Here is a 14,543-nt window from a genome sequence, read left to right as displayed (position 1 = left end):
GTGTGAATCACAGCATTCTCCTAGATAAATTGAAGTTTTATGGGATTGGTGGCATAGACAATGTATGGATAACGTCATATCTAGCCAAAAGAATGCAGAAAGTTGTACTTAGTATTTCAACCAATACAGTTTGGGGATGCAATTCTGACTTGGGAGAAATCACTTACAGTGTTCCCCAAGGCTCAATATTTGGTCCAATACTGTGCCTCATTAATGTAAACAATCGTCTGGCTAATATACGCCAAGCAGAATTAGTTCTTTTTGCAGATGACACAAGTACTGTAATCAATCCAAGCATATATACAGAAACAGAAGAAATGGCAAACAATGTTCTCAAAAGTATCATTGACTGATTTCTATGAATGGTCTCATCCTATATTTTAAAAAGACACAACATATTCAGTTTTGCACATGTAATGGTACTACACCAGTAATAAGAATAACACCTGGTGAGGAAAGAATGCAGAAATTTGCACTTAGTAATTCACTGTTGACCAGAATTTTAATTGGAAAAAGCACATTTTGGAATTGCTAAAACAACTGAGTTCAACCACATTAGCACCTAGGGTCATTGCAAATCTTAGGAAGAGACAAATCACTGAGCTAACATGTTTCACATATTAGCATTTGATAGTGTCATATGGAATAATGTACTGGGGTAACTCATCTTTAAGAAAGAGTCTTCATGTTCAAAAATGTGCTGTAAGAATAATACATATCACTCACCAACAATCATTATTTAGATATCTATTTATGGAGTGCAGCATTCTTACTACTGCTTGACACTTTATTTATTGCCTCATGAAGTGTTTGTTGCAGATAATCCACTACAGTTCAAAAGGAACACTAATGTACATAATTACAAAACCAGAAGGAAAAATGACATTCATTACTCCACTTTAAGGCTGTCTTTGGCACAAAAAGGGGGTGAAAAATAGTGCAACAAAAATTTTTGATCACTTATCTAGTGATATAAAATGTCTGACAGACATCAAAGTAAAACATGAAAACAAACTGAAATGTTTCTCCTTGGCGACTCCTATTCTGTAGAAGAATTTCTATTATTGTAATGTGTAAATGTGTAAAAGATGGTGGGTAGGAACTACTACCTCACATCTGTGTATTAAAAAAAAAAAAAAAAAAAAATAAACAAAATAAGAAATTACAAATATTCATCTTGTAGCTATGTTTATAAATTAATTTTTGATGTGAATGTAAAATGACGCATTCCACACCATTGCAATTTAGCATGCAAAATGATCCATGGAACATTAACTAACTAAACACATCAGTGAATTCAGTCTATGTGCTGCACTCACTACCTGTTATTCCATTTGTAAGAATGTTAGATATCAATTTTTATTGCAACTCCACCATTATTATTTAAGATAATAGTAGCCTTGCACAGAAGTGAAAAATCAAATAACAAGCAATTCATACAAGATGAGAACAGAAACCTTTGAAATGTGATGCTACAGGAAGATGCTGAATATTAGGATGGTCGTCTGGATAACTGATAAGGAGGTTCTGAACAGTATTTGGGAAAAAGAAAAATTTACGGCACAACTTGACTAAAAGAAAGGATCAGCTGATAGGATACATCCTGAGGCATCAAGGAATCATCAAGTTGGTAAAATGTATAAAATTTGTAAAAAGCCAAGAAAGTTTTACTACATTAAGCAGGGTTGAATGGATGTAGGTTTCATTAATTATGCAAAGATGAAGACACTTGCACATTATTGCCTAGTTTGACTAGCTGAATCAAACCCGCCTTCAGACTGAGGCCACAGCAACAACAAAACAGTATTATTATCATTATCATGACCATGATCAACACTGAACATTTTACCTGTTTTCGAAATCCTGTGGGGGTAAAATAAGTTTTGAGTTGTCCAAAACATCTTTCATTGCCAAATCCAGATCAATCAGTTGTACAGAAACTTCAGGTATTGGTGTTCCAGGCTTTTGTGGCAAACAGTCATGCAACAAGAAGTAGTTAATGCACTTGCAACATTTAGAAAGATTTATCAAAAAAGGGTGATTGTCCAGAAGAAGTTAAATATTTTGTAGTATACCAAAACAATTATAATTCATACCTTTGGATAATGAATGTTAATCACTTCAGGGTATAAGCTTCCATACTGGATTACTGGCATGGTATGAACTAATGTATCATTGAAACTTGCATATGCCAGGGTTTTTCCATTTGGTGAGAACCACATAGCTTCATCCTTAGGGTACCAAATTGCTGAGAAATTCCAAGAAAGCTGATCTTTAATTTGCTGCATATACTCACCAATGCTACTATAAATAACACACACCTGTCACCCACATGGAAACAGACTAAAAATCCCAGTTCCAAAATAGCACACAAAGCCAAAAAATATAGCTTTTACTTCAAACTATGGTAAAACAAAAAAATCAAAATTATAAGCTATAAAATAAAGGAAAGGCACCACTCATCTATAGCTGACTGATGTGTGGTACACTGACACACACAACACAAAACAGCAGCAACACTAGTGTTTGAGCTCTTGGTTTTTCTCTAGCAAAAATTCACACATTTACACACACAACCATCAGACACACAAATGCACACATCTGTGACTCAGGGATGTGATTTTGTATGTCTGTTTGTGTGAATGTGAGTGCTTTTGCTAGAGACAGAGCAATATCTCAAAAGCTAGTGTAAATTCTATTTTCTGTTGCATGTTTCTATGTGGCGCACATCAATCAGCTGTATGTGAACAGTTGCCTTTCCTTTATTTTATATATCATTCCATTCACAAATTATTCAGTTGTTGTTAAACCTTTAAGCTACACCTTTCTTTTTAATTTAAATGTGAAGAATATAAAAAATGGTTTCAGAATGCAATTGATGGCACTCGAAGATATACATTTGCTATTGAGAAGAGTACTTTTTTTTATTTTGTGATTGATGTATCTTCTCTGCTGTAATTTCCCTCAGTAATTAAATAATAGTATGAAACACCCCCACATCCCTTGTTTATCTGATGACTGAAATCTGTCAGTTGGTTTTACATGGCACATTATCTTTTGAACAAAAAAACTAAATTGAAACTGAATACTATATAAGGTTTCTCCAGTAAACATGTAACATTAAGTTCACAGTGATCTATGAAGGTCATAAATAGCCACAAATTTACACCCTGAACTCTAATACAAAATATATTTACTTTATTAATAATGTGATTATCAATGTCCATTAAAAGAAGTGAGATGTTTTAAACAGAGAGATGTGCACCAATGAAAGCAGTCATAGTTTGCCCACATGTTCTTTTCAGCCTCTGTAACATAAATAAATTATAAGCCTACCTGTGATAGCCTTTGCAACAAACTGGCAAATTACACAATCATTTTCATTGCCAACATATCTTATGCCAAGCAACAGGTGATATGAATCTATCCAGCAGTATTTTTCCTAAAATGAACTTCCATGAAAATTAAAACTTGCTGATGAAACAGAACTCAGTGTCATCTCTGTAATTTGTTGGAAGTATTGCCCTGTCATTAAAGGAATTATGTACAAAGTGTAACAAATTGATAACACCAAATTTGAAAAATGGAGGTTCATTTGAGGAACAAATTGAGTATAGGCAGTCACGTCCAGAAACTTCATCAAACAATGTTACAGAACACTGAGGTTAGAGGGACTTACATTTGTCAGTTGACCACACTTTTAACTACACAGTGGGCTTTGATGCTCCAATCTTCAACCAAGGGAAAGAACAAGCTGGCTTTAGAAGTGGCTGTAGCACAATGACCTATTAACAGATTCTAAGTAATGTTATAGAAAAAAGCAACAAATATCAGTTAGCACTTGTATGGCATTTATGGGCTATGAGAACATATTCGACTCATTCACATTAAATCTGTGCTGGTAGCACTTGAGATCAAGAAATAGAATCTACTGAAAAGAATTCCTTGAGTGATATATACCACAAGTTCTGTCACTTGACTATATTAAGAGAATGAAACATTTCAGAACTGAGAAAGTTTTCTTCATTTCATCAAGCATATTCTCTGCAGTCAGTACAGAGGTTTACAAATCACTCAGCTGGGATGAAGAAGGACTCCATGTAAATGAATTTTACATAACAAGCTTTGATTTGAAGAGCACATTATTTTATCTGCTTTGGATCCAGAAGAACTTCAGCAAAGGATGGAAGAATAACATAGCAAATATGATAGTAAGCAAGAAGAATAAATAGAGTAATACCAAAATAATGCAAAATCTGTGTGTTGATAGCATAGTAAAGATTAATGAAATTAGAGACATAATTGATAAACTTGTATTGTTAGGAAAACTGAGAACAACAAGTAGCTGGGACCTTAAAGAAATAAACAGGAGGATAAAAATGTCTTAGAAGCTCATCTCACAAAGTGGATGCTGTCCCCAGAAGTAAATTCGTAAAAACTGTAACCAAAGAATACTGTTAGTACTAACTTATGGAAGTGAAATATGGACTTAAAAAACCAGCTCAAAAGCTGGAGACTGCCAAATAGATAAAGGAAAAATGTATGTTAGGCTTAAGAAGAAGGAACAGGAAGACAAAAAGTATAAGAGTAGAGATGGGGTTCAGCGATGATAGTGACTTTTTAAAAAACTGGAATGGAGATGAACATGCCATATAACAACACAAAACAATGGAAGATGAACTAAGAAGATTGTGTGTTAGATGCATCATGATAAGAAAAGACATAAAGGACACCCTAATGCAAGATGAACTGATGATATAAAGAAACAAGCAGAAAAACTAGGATGGAAAAAGATGAAGATCATAACGTGTGGATACATCTGGGGAAAGGCCAAAATCTAGTAGTGAGTAATACATGGCTGATGATATATATATAAACATGAGAGCACTGATTAAGGTGAGAATAGTTAATTATCAGAGTAACTGTGCTGATATATGTCTGATGTGATAAGTGAATCTAGGTTTAAGTCTTGATCCTCGCACAAACTTTCAATTGTCACTTCAGGTACAATCCATATTGTTCATAGTTCTCTTTCAAGCTTTGATCAACAGAAAACAACAAAGAAATGAAAAAATAAAAATAAAAACAATAATTACTTTATTTCTTACCCAAGTAATTTGAATCTGGTACACCATTGTACACAACATGTGGAATACCAGTTTGAGTAAGCTTGTAATCTTGTGAATCCACAGTTTGTCTATAATATATATTATTATGATAAACATATGCAAGCCCATTTCCTACTGGTGCCCAAACAACTAGATTTAGCAAATGCCTATCTTCATTCTTCTCCATACTCAGTAGTGGATAGCTTTCCCTGGAAAAAATTAGTTACTCTCAGTTTTAGGACTAAAAGTTACATTCCTCTTTGCACACACAACTATAAATAATATTGTTAACTGACCAACTGTCTGTCCTAATATAATGAAACAAATGCACTAAAGTTGCATCCATACTATGTGAGGGCCACTAATTACTTAGAAGAAAGTACAGATTGTCACACCATCACTATCATTTACTCTACCTACTTCAATAGCATGTGATGAATTGAGGAAAAAACAGCAGATTTAGCATATTCCTTAAATTAACTGTTGTAATGATCTCAGGATGAGTAACATACAATTGCATGGAAAATGTTTGTATACATATGATAAGATCTTGAATTTCATGTCTCTCCTTATGCACTCTCTGGTGTGGAAAATTTAGAGAATTGCAATACCATCACCAGGGTTTAACAGCTTAACAGTAACATTTCTCAGTATATACAGTAAACTGAATCTGGCGGGATTGTATACATCTGGAAAATTCTGACTGAGGACAAGTAAGAATATGTCCTAGATCTGTTAATCTGTCAGTGAGAGGGGCATTAGCTGGCAGGCAATTACTGAAATAAGTTTCATGATGACATCAAATGTGTCAGGTACTCAGTGATGGAGACTGGCACAGTTCAGCAAGAAACAGAACACTACGTGCAAAAAAATGTGTTGATAACTTTTTCAAGGAATTTGTCCATTGCTCCAACTATTTTTGAATGCTTAACTACAGTTTCATTATTTGTTAGGTTAGGTACACAGTGATATGTAGATGTAAAAGCATGTTTATTTGTATTTTCTTAAAATTATCATTCATAGCAAGTGAAACAAATTGATAAAACAGCAACAAAGATCATCTTTGCAACTTTTTACATAGGGTGTTCAATAAATAATGCAATACATATTTTCTCAGCCAATTTTGGTTAAAAGAATTTTAATTTTGTTGGCAATGTCCTTAAATATTCCTACAACATCTCATATTATTTCTGGTAAATCCCTGTAGACAGCAGTACTATAAAAAGTCTTCAGAGGGTACCTGCAACTGAGGTGTGTTCAAACAAGGAGTAATTATTGAATTTCTTTTGGCAGAAAACCAGACCATCACAAATATACACAGGCAACTACAGAATGTCTACAGACACTGGGCAGTGGATAAAAACATGGTAAGTTGCTGGATGAAATGTCTGTCACCAGTAAAATGAGGAGAAGAGAACCTGACTGATCTCACATGTGCAGGCGGGCTGCACACAGCTGTGATGCCTGCGGTGTTGTTCAATGTGATAAATGAATAATTACACAACTCAGTGCTCAACTTGGCATGCCTGTTGGTAGTGTTGACACACTTGTTCATCAGTTGGCATGCTCATAGGTTGGTATGCAGTAGGCTCCTTGAAGCCTAACTAAAGAATACAAAGAAGAAAGAAGGAATATCTGTGCCAAATTGATTGCTTGTAATGAGGCTGATCATGATGATTTCTTGTCAAACATTGTCAGAGGCAATGAAACATGTATCCACCACTGTGAATCTGAAACAAAAGGGCAATCCAAGGTATGACACCACACATCATCTCCTTCAAAGAACAAATTCAAAACAGTACCCTCAGCTGGTAGTGGCATGGCAACAGTCTTCTCTGAAGGGGCTACTGTGTTCAGCGTCCTGCTTCATGGAAGAATGATCAACTCCAAAGTTTATTGTGGGACTCTTAGGAAGCTGAAGAAATGATTACAGCTTGTTAGTTGCCACAATAATGAGAACATGCTGCTCCTTCTCTGTGATAATGATAGGTCACATAAAAGTCTGCACACTCAAGAGCAGATCACAAAACTGCAGTGGACTGTTCTTCCTCATCTGCCCTACAGGCCAGATCTCACCTTCTGACTTCCACCGCCTTGGTTCACTGAAGGATGGACTCCATGGGAGACACTGCAGCAATAATAAGAAAGTTATTAATGCAACAATACCGTGGCTCAGACACATACCAATAGAGTGGTCTCATGATGGCATACAGGCTCTCACATTAAGATTGTGTAATATGTTAGGACTGAGCAGAGATTACACTGAAATGTAGCATTGTATTGCCAAAGAATTGGGGAACAATATGGTGTTTCAAACCATGAATAAAACCATCCTGCTTTGAGAAAAAAAAGATGTGTTGCATTTTATTTAGACAAATTAATAAATAAAATATTAATACATCCAGAACACACTTCAGCATGATACATATAATGGCATCACACACATTCTCCATCAAAACAGAACTCAAGGCATATAATGCAATGTCATTTCCAGGGACATTATATTGAACAGTGACTCAAGTACCAGAAAGCTGGGCAATAAAAAACAGTTAATATTGGAACAAAATCTTTGCGTACTGTCTTTGGCCCAGTGCAAGATGCACATGGCTGGAAAAGAAGGAAGATCCAGGAACTTTATGAACTGATGTGTTAGTCAAACATGGTATAGAAAATGAAGGCAAGAAGATGCCAAGGAACATGTCTGCTTAGATGACCCAGGAAGCAACGATTGGACAAAACCAAGAAAGACCTATGACAGCTAGAGATTGAACCAAGCTCATAAAAGCTGGAAAAGTTTAAGTTAATTTGACTTTCAATTACTACAAACCACAGCTCTATCTCTCTCTCTCTCTCTCTCTCTGTGTGTGTGTGTGTGTGTGTGTGTGTGTGTGTCTATTAACCATTACTGACTGAAATTTATTGCAGAACTCTATCAGTCTTTTTTTTCTCTGATTATTACTACTGAATCCACATTTTCCAGTAGCTCTTTCTTCTGTTCTCTCCCCTACTACTGATTTCCTCCTCTACTCTTTTGTTCCACTCCCCCATAATTATTAGACTTCCATTTCCCTTTACATCCTGTATTACCCATTCATTGTCCTCATATACTTTCCCTCTCTGTCTTCTGCTTATGGTGTCAGCATGTTGTTGGTGTCAGTTTGAGGTCAGTCCTGATGAGAATTATCCTACCACAGACTGTTCATAGTAACTCGCTCTCTGTCTTCCCTTCCTACTCATGACAAAGCCTACTCCCATTCCACCATTTCCTGCTGCTGTTGGTATACATATTTATTCAGTAGTTGGTCAACTATTTTCTAAATTAGAGCCACAGATCCTCTACAGGCTACTGCCCACAGCTGAATGTTTGAAGGTCCTTGCTGAGGTATGACACTAACACCTTTTTGGCTAGTTAATGGAACATATAAAATCTTTCCACTTGTTTTACTTGCCTTCTGCAGTTGGGTAACCATTGTTGCTACAGTTTCCTCATGGTCACTGATACGCTTTTCAGCATGAAAAGCCTCTACATTTACATCTGCAAACCACTTTGATGTGCCTGGAAGAGGATACTTCCCATTGTATTATGTATAAGGGTTTCTTCTACTTTGCATATGGAGTTCAGGAAGAATGACTGCTCCTATGGCTCTGTACATGAGGTAATTAGTCCGACCTTTTGTTAGTTGGTTGTTTTTGGGGAAGGAGACCAGACAGCGTGGTCATCGGTCTCATCGGATTAGGGAAGGATGGGGAAGGAAGTCGGCCGTGCCCTTTCAGAGGAACCATCCCAGCATTTGCCTGGAGTGATTTAGGGAAATCACGGAAAACCTAAATCAGGATGGCCGGACGCGGGATTGAACCGTCGTCCTCCCGAATTTGAGTCCAGTGTTCCGACCTTTTAATATATAGGAGGCTACAGTATAGTCCTATGTTGTTGTTGTGGTCTTCAGTCCAGAGACTGGTTTGATGCAGCCCTCCATGCTACTCTATCCTGCACAAGCTCCTGCATTTCCAAGTAACTGCTGCAATCTACATCCTTCTGAATCTGCTTAGTGTATTCATCTCTTGGTCTTCCTCTATGGTTTTTACCCTTAACACTGCCCTCCACTACTAAACTGGTGATCCCTTGAAGCCTTAGAACATGTCATACCAACTGATCCCTTCTTCTGGTCAAGTTGTGCCACAAATTCCTCTTCTCCCTGATTATATTCAGTACCTCCTTATTAGTTACATGATCTACCCATTTAATCTTCAGCATTCTTCTGTAACACCACATTTCCAAAACTTCAGTCCTCTTCTTGTATAAACTAGTTATCGTCCATGTTTCACTTCCATACATGGCTACACTCCATAAAAATACTTTCAGAAATGACTTTCTGATACTTAAATCTATACTCGATGTTAACAAATTTCTTTTCTTCAGAAACACTTTCCTTGCCATTGCCAGTCTACATTTTATATCCTCTCTACTTCAACCATCATCAGTTATTTTGCTCCTCAAATAGCAAAACTCATCTACTACTTTCAGCGTCTCATTTCCTCATCTAATTCCCTCAGCATCATCTGATTTAATTCAACTATATTACATTATCCTGCTGATGTTCATCTTATATTCTCCTTTCAAGACACTGTCCATATTTTAATTCCTACTCCAAAATTTTCTTTTGTTTCCTTTACTGCTTACTCAGTACACAGATTGAATAAGATCAGGGATAGGTTACAACCCTGTCTCACTCTATTCTCAACCACTGCTTCCCTTTCATGCTCCTCGACTCTTATAACTGCCATCTGGTTTCTGTACAAATTGTAAATAGCCTTTTGCTCCCTGTATTTTATACCTTCCACCTTCAGAATTTGAAAGAGAGTATTCCAGTTGACATTGTCAAAAGCTTTTACTAAGTCTACAAATTCTAGAAATGTAGGTTTCCTTTCTTTATCCTATCTTTTAAGATAAATCGTAGAGTCAGTATTGCTTTGCATGTTCCAACATTTCCACAGAATCCAAATCAACCTTCCCCGAGGTCAGCTTCTACCAGTTTTACCTTTTGTTTGTAAAGAATTCGTGTTGGTATTTTGCAACCATGACTTATTAAACTGAGAGTTCAGTAATTTTCACACTGTCAACATCTTTCTTTGGGATTGGAATTATTATATTCTTCTTGAAGTATGAGGGTATTTTGCCTGTCTCATACATCTTGTTCACCAGGTGGTAGAGTTTTGTTAGGACTGGCTCTCCCAAGTCTATCAGTAGTTCTAATGGAATGTTGTCTACTACCAGGGACTTATTTCAAATTAGGTCTTTCGGTGCTCTGTCAAATTCATCACACAGTATCATATCTCCCATTTCATCTTCATCTACATCCTCTCCCATTTCCATAATATCGCCCTCAAGTACATTGCCCTTGTGTAGATCCTCTATATACTCCTTCCATCTTTCTGCTTTCCTTTTTTTGCTTAGAACCATGTTACACTTCCTGTTGATATCATTTCTGAAACATTTATATTCCTTTTTGCCTACTTTATTCACTTCATTTTTATATTTTTTCCTTTCATCAGTTAAGTTCAATATCTCTTCTGTTACCCAAGGATTACTACTAGCCCTCATATTTTTACCTACTTGATCCTCTGCTGCCTTTATTATTCCATCTCTCGAAGCTACTAATTCTTCTTCTACTGTATTTCTTGTCAATCATTCCATAATGCCCTCTCTGAAACTCTCTACAACCTCTGGTTCTATCAGTTTATCCAGATCCCACCTCCTTAAATTCCCACCTTTTCACAGTTTCTTCAGTTTTAATCTACAGTTCATAACCAATAGATTGTGGTCAGAGTCCACATCTGCCCCTGGAAACGTCTTACAATTTAAAACCTGGTTCCTAAATCTTAGTCTTACCATTGTATAATATGTCTGAAACCTTTCAGTGTCTCCACACTTCTGCCACATATACAAACTCCTTTCATGATGCTTAAACCAAGTGTTAGCTATGATTAAGTTATACTCTGTGCAAAATTCTACCAGGCAGCTTCTTCTTTCATTCCTTGCCTCCATTCCACATTCAGCTACAACGTTTCCTTCTCTTCTTTTTCCTACGATTGACTTCCAGTCCACCTGACTATTAAATTTTCATCTCCCTTCACTATCTGAATAATTTCTTTTATCTTATCATGAATTTCTTCAATCTCTTTGTTGTCTGCAGAGCTAGTTGCCATATAAACTTGTACTACTATGGTAGGCATGGGCTTTGTGTCTATCTTGGCTACAATAATGTATTCACTAAGCTGTTCGTAGTAGCTTACCCACACTTCTATTTTTTATTCATTACTAAACCTACTCCTGGATTACCTCTGTTTGCTTTTGTATTTATAACCCTTTATTTGCCTGACCAGAAGTCTTGTTCCTCCTGCCACCAAACTTCACTAATTCCCACCTACATTCCTCACTTAACACTGGTTCTTGAAACTTTGTGAGTGGATAGGATAGCTGGTGCCTATGTTCAGGTGTTGACCAGTCCAGGTTTCCCAGTATTTATAAGAAACACTCCCAGAGGCCAAACGAACTAGTCACCATTCACACTGTCTTTTTTGTACATGTAAATATAATGCATCTCTGTTTGGTTGTTTATGAGTAAGTGTCTACCAACACACACAAAACACAAAGCTTTTCATTCGAATGCCAGTACACTGCACAGTTTTACTTGCTCAAGAAGTTTAGCTCTAGATTACACTTCAATGCCAACCAAGATTTTCAAAAGCATTTTTGTTTATGCCAGCACTAGCACTCAACTATACATTGCTCAAACAGATGTTGAATTGTTGATTCACAAACTATTTGTCATACAGAAAGGAAGAAGATTTTTGAATTGTAGATAAGATATACAGTAGGGTCATTCGTGTGGAAACAGACCCAATATACTGAATTTAAAATAATAACTTCTAAAATAGAGGAAATTATTTACTGCATTTGGTCCTTTAAAATAAAGTTAATTTATGAACTACAAGATACACGACATTAAAAAATTCACAAAACTATTGTTTGAAGTGTGTCACAAATTCAAAGCAAGTGATGACAACACTAAAATGTGTTGTACTGCTGTAGGTCAAACTAAAAAAATGTATATTGTTCACTGGTTTTAAGAAACTATTTATATCTATCAATATCCACCCTTCTAAGATTAATATCAACGTACACAACTACTATGAGGAGAAAGATACTTAAAATATACTTACTGGCGATCTATGTCAAAAATTTCATATTGTCCCACATATGATCTTGGAAGCTGTGGTGAAAAAGAGAGCAATAAACAATTAAAATCAAGCAATGTCAATGACAGCACAAAGCATAAACTGTGAATAAAAATAGCAGCTTCATTTCAATATAAAAGGATGTGTGATCAGCCTTGCACCCTCAGCTAAGTTGTCTTTGTGGTTAAGTGTTTCTTTTACTGGAAAGTCTGCAAGGATAATTATGAACAAGAAAATGTCAGTGAATGAAATGAAAAAGTGTAATAGAGGTAAGGGTGCAACATGACTACTCTGAGGTGATCTATTGACGGAAAACGAGGTACATATGGAAAAAGAGAGGTTAGTTCAATAGAAGCCTATGGAAATAAGGATGGAAGGAGTGAATAAAGAAGAGGAAACTGTAAGGGGTCGCTCCAAAAGTTTTGAAGAAGTAATGCACATTAATCCATTCATCATGGTGCGTTTTATCCAGCCGGTACTGATATGTCTCCAATTACCCAGAGAATCAACCTCACTTCTGTACTTGTGAATAGGATAATATTACGAAGTAGCACCCCTCTGCCCCCCCCCCCCTCCCCCCCCCCCCCTTAAAAAATTTCATAAAGGTTTGAAATTGTGTGTAAAGTTTTTGCAATTCACTAAGTGGTCTCATTCTTAAATACTGGCCGAGTAAAGTTTGGGAATTTGTGCACTGTGAGCTATATTTCTTTCTCACACCCACCTCCACCCCATTGGTAGGTAGGTGTTTCTTACCTCCACAGAGATTCTTTCTAGGTAATAAGTTATATGTGTACTATGTTTGGTTGAAATTAGTCCAGTGGTTGAACAGGAGATGTGGCACATACCTACATACATATATTTTTATAGCTAGTTGAGAAACTGGGCATTGCCTGCTTATTTATTTATCCCCCTCTCTCTGTCCACCTCCTCCATCACTCAGTCTCTGTAAATCCCCTCCTGCCCCTCTCTCCATCCATATCCATCCTTCCTGCCCCCTTTCTCTGTCAATCTGCTCCTCCCCCTCTATCCACCTGCTGCTTCCCCCTCTCTCTGTCTGTCTTTTACTCATCCCCTTCTCTGCCATTTACCTTTTCCATCTCTGTCTGGTCATCTCATCTTCTCCCATCCCTCTGCCTGTCTCTTCATCTCCCTCTCTCTGTCCATATCCTCCTCCTTCTATTTATGCCTATCTCCTCCTTCCCCTCTGTTTCTCCATCTCCTCATACTCCCTTCTCTTTCCATGTCATCACACTCATCTGAATAGAAGCCTGATTGTTCTCAACCATACAGTATTTCTTTCCAGATTGTAACTAATATGTGTACCATCAAATACGACAGAAATCGTTTCGGTGGTACAGGATGAGCTTTCTACCAGCAGCTTTGCAAACATGTTCCACACATACGTAACATATTTCATGCTTATTTGTACACATATTTCACCTGTATGTTTAGTGAATTTCGCACTGCAGTTTCATTTTCATGCAGCTTAATGTTCATGGCATTGTGTCTCTGGAGCTATGCACTGTACAATGATATACTTTTGCAGGTACATTCACTGGTATATTTGCCTAATGTTCTGTGAAATGTGTTGTGAAAGGAGTTAGTAGAAAAGAAGTAATAAACTAGAATGTTATGAATGATGCCACAGTTTCTCAGGCATGTCAGTGTTTATGATTTCATATCTCCTGAACTATGTGTCATAGAATGGTATACTTTTCTAAGTACACTCAGTGTGTGGTGAAGCAAGCTGGGATCTTTTTACTTCCTCTCTTGTTTTGCTCTCTGCCTCCATAAATTCATTTTATTTTCATTTTTGCCTAATTACCATTAACATACATGAGTATAATCTGCATTTCCATAAAAGAGAAAGGCTCGTCCACAGTCTTAAGGAACATACCACCAGATCTAATTTTGTGCTTAGTTTTGTGTATGTTGTTAATTTCCTAATTTATTTTGACCATTCTCAGTTAATATCTTTTATTATAGGATGAAATCAGCAATTTTTTCGTGACTTAGATTCTGTTGTTGACTTATAAACAAATATAAATTGTGTACTAATCATAAACATTTGAAAAAAGAACTACTAGGGTTTTTTAAATATTTATTTGGCTCCATTCAAAAACATGTCCGCCCCCGATAGCTGAGTGGTCAGCACAACAGAATGTCAATCCTAAGGGCTCGGCTTCAATTCCCGGC

The 14,543-nt window shown here is 36.6% G+C and overlaps 1 protein-coding gene across 1 annotated transcript in view; it reads right to left on the bottom strand.

The window, feature by feature from the left end:
• LOC124615872 (venom dipeptidyl peptidase 4-like) overlaps positions 1 to 14,543 on the bottom strand; it is a 259,563-nt gene that overhangs the window by 69,599 nt on the left and 175,421 nt on the right. Inside the window, exons 5-8 of the mRNA XM_047144037.1 lie at positions 12,333 to 12,382; positions 5,109 to 5,317; positions 2,097 to 2,248; positions 1,850 to 1,962 (exon numbers count right to left, since the gene is read on the bottom strand). Coding sequence (XP_046999993.1) covers positions 1,850 to 1,962; positions 2,097 to 2,248; positions 5,109 to 5,317; positions 12,333 to 12,382 — 524 coding nt within the window. The remainder of the gene's footprint in view (positions 1 to 1,849; positions 1,963 to 2,096; positions 2,249 to 5,108; positions 5,318 to 12,332; positions 12,383 to 14,543) is intronic.

The sequence above is a fragment of the Schistocerca americana genome, chromosome 5 (assembly GCF_021461395.2).
Source record: "Schistocerca americana isolate TAMUIC-IGC-003095 chromosome 5, iqSchAmer2.1, whole genome shotgun sequence".
Taxonomy (NCBI): domain Eukaryota; kingdom Metazoa; phylum Arthropoda; class Insecta; order Orthoptera; family Acrididae; genus Schistocerca; species Schistocerca americana.
Note: the sequence above shows the minus strand (reverse complement) of the source record. Positions and strands in the feature narration are given on the sequence as shown.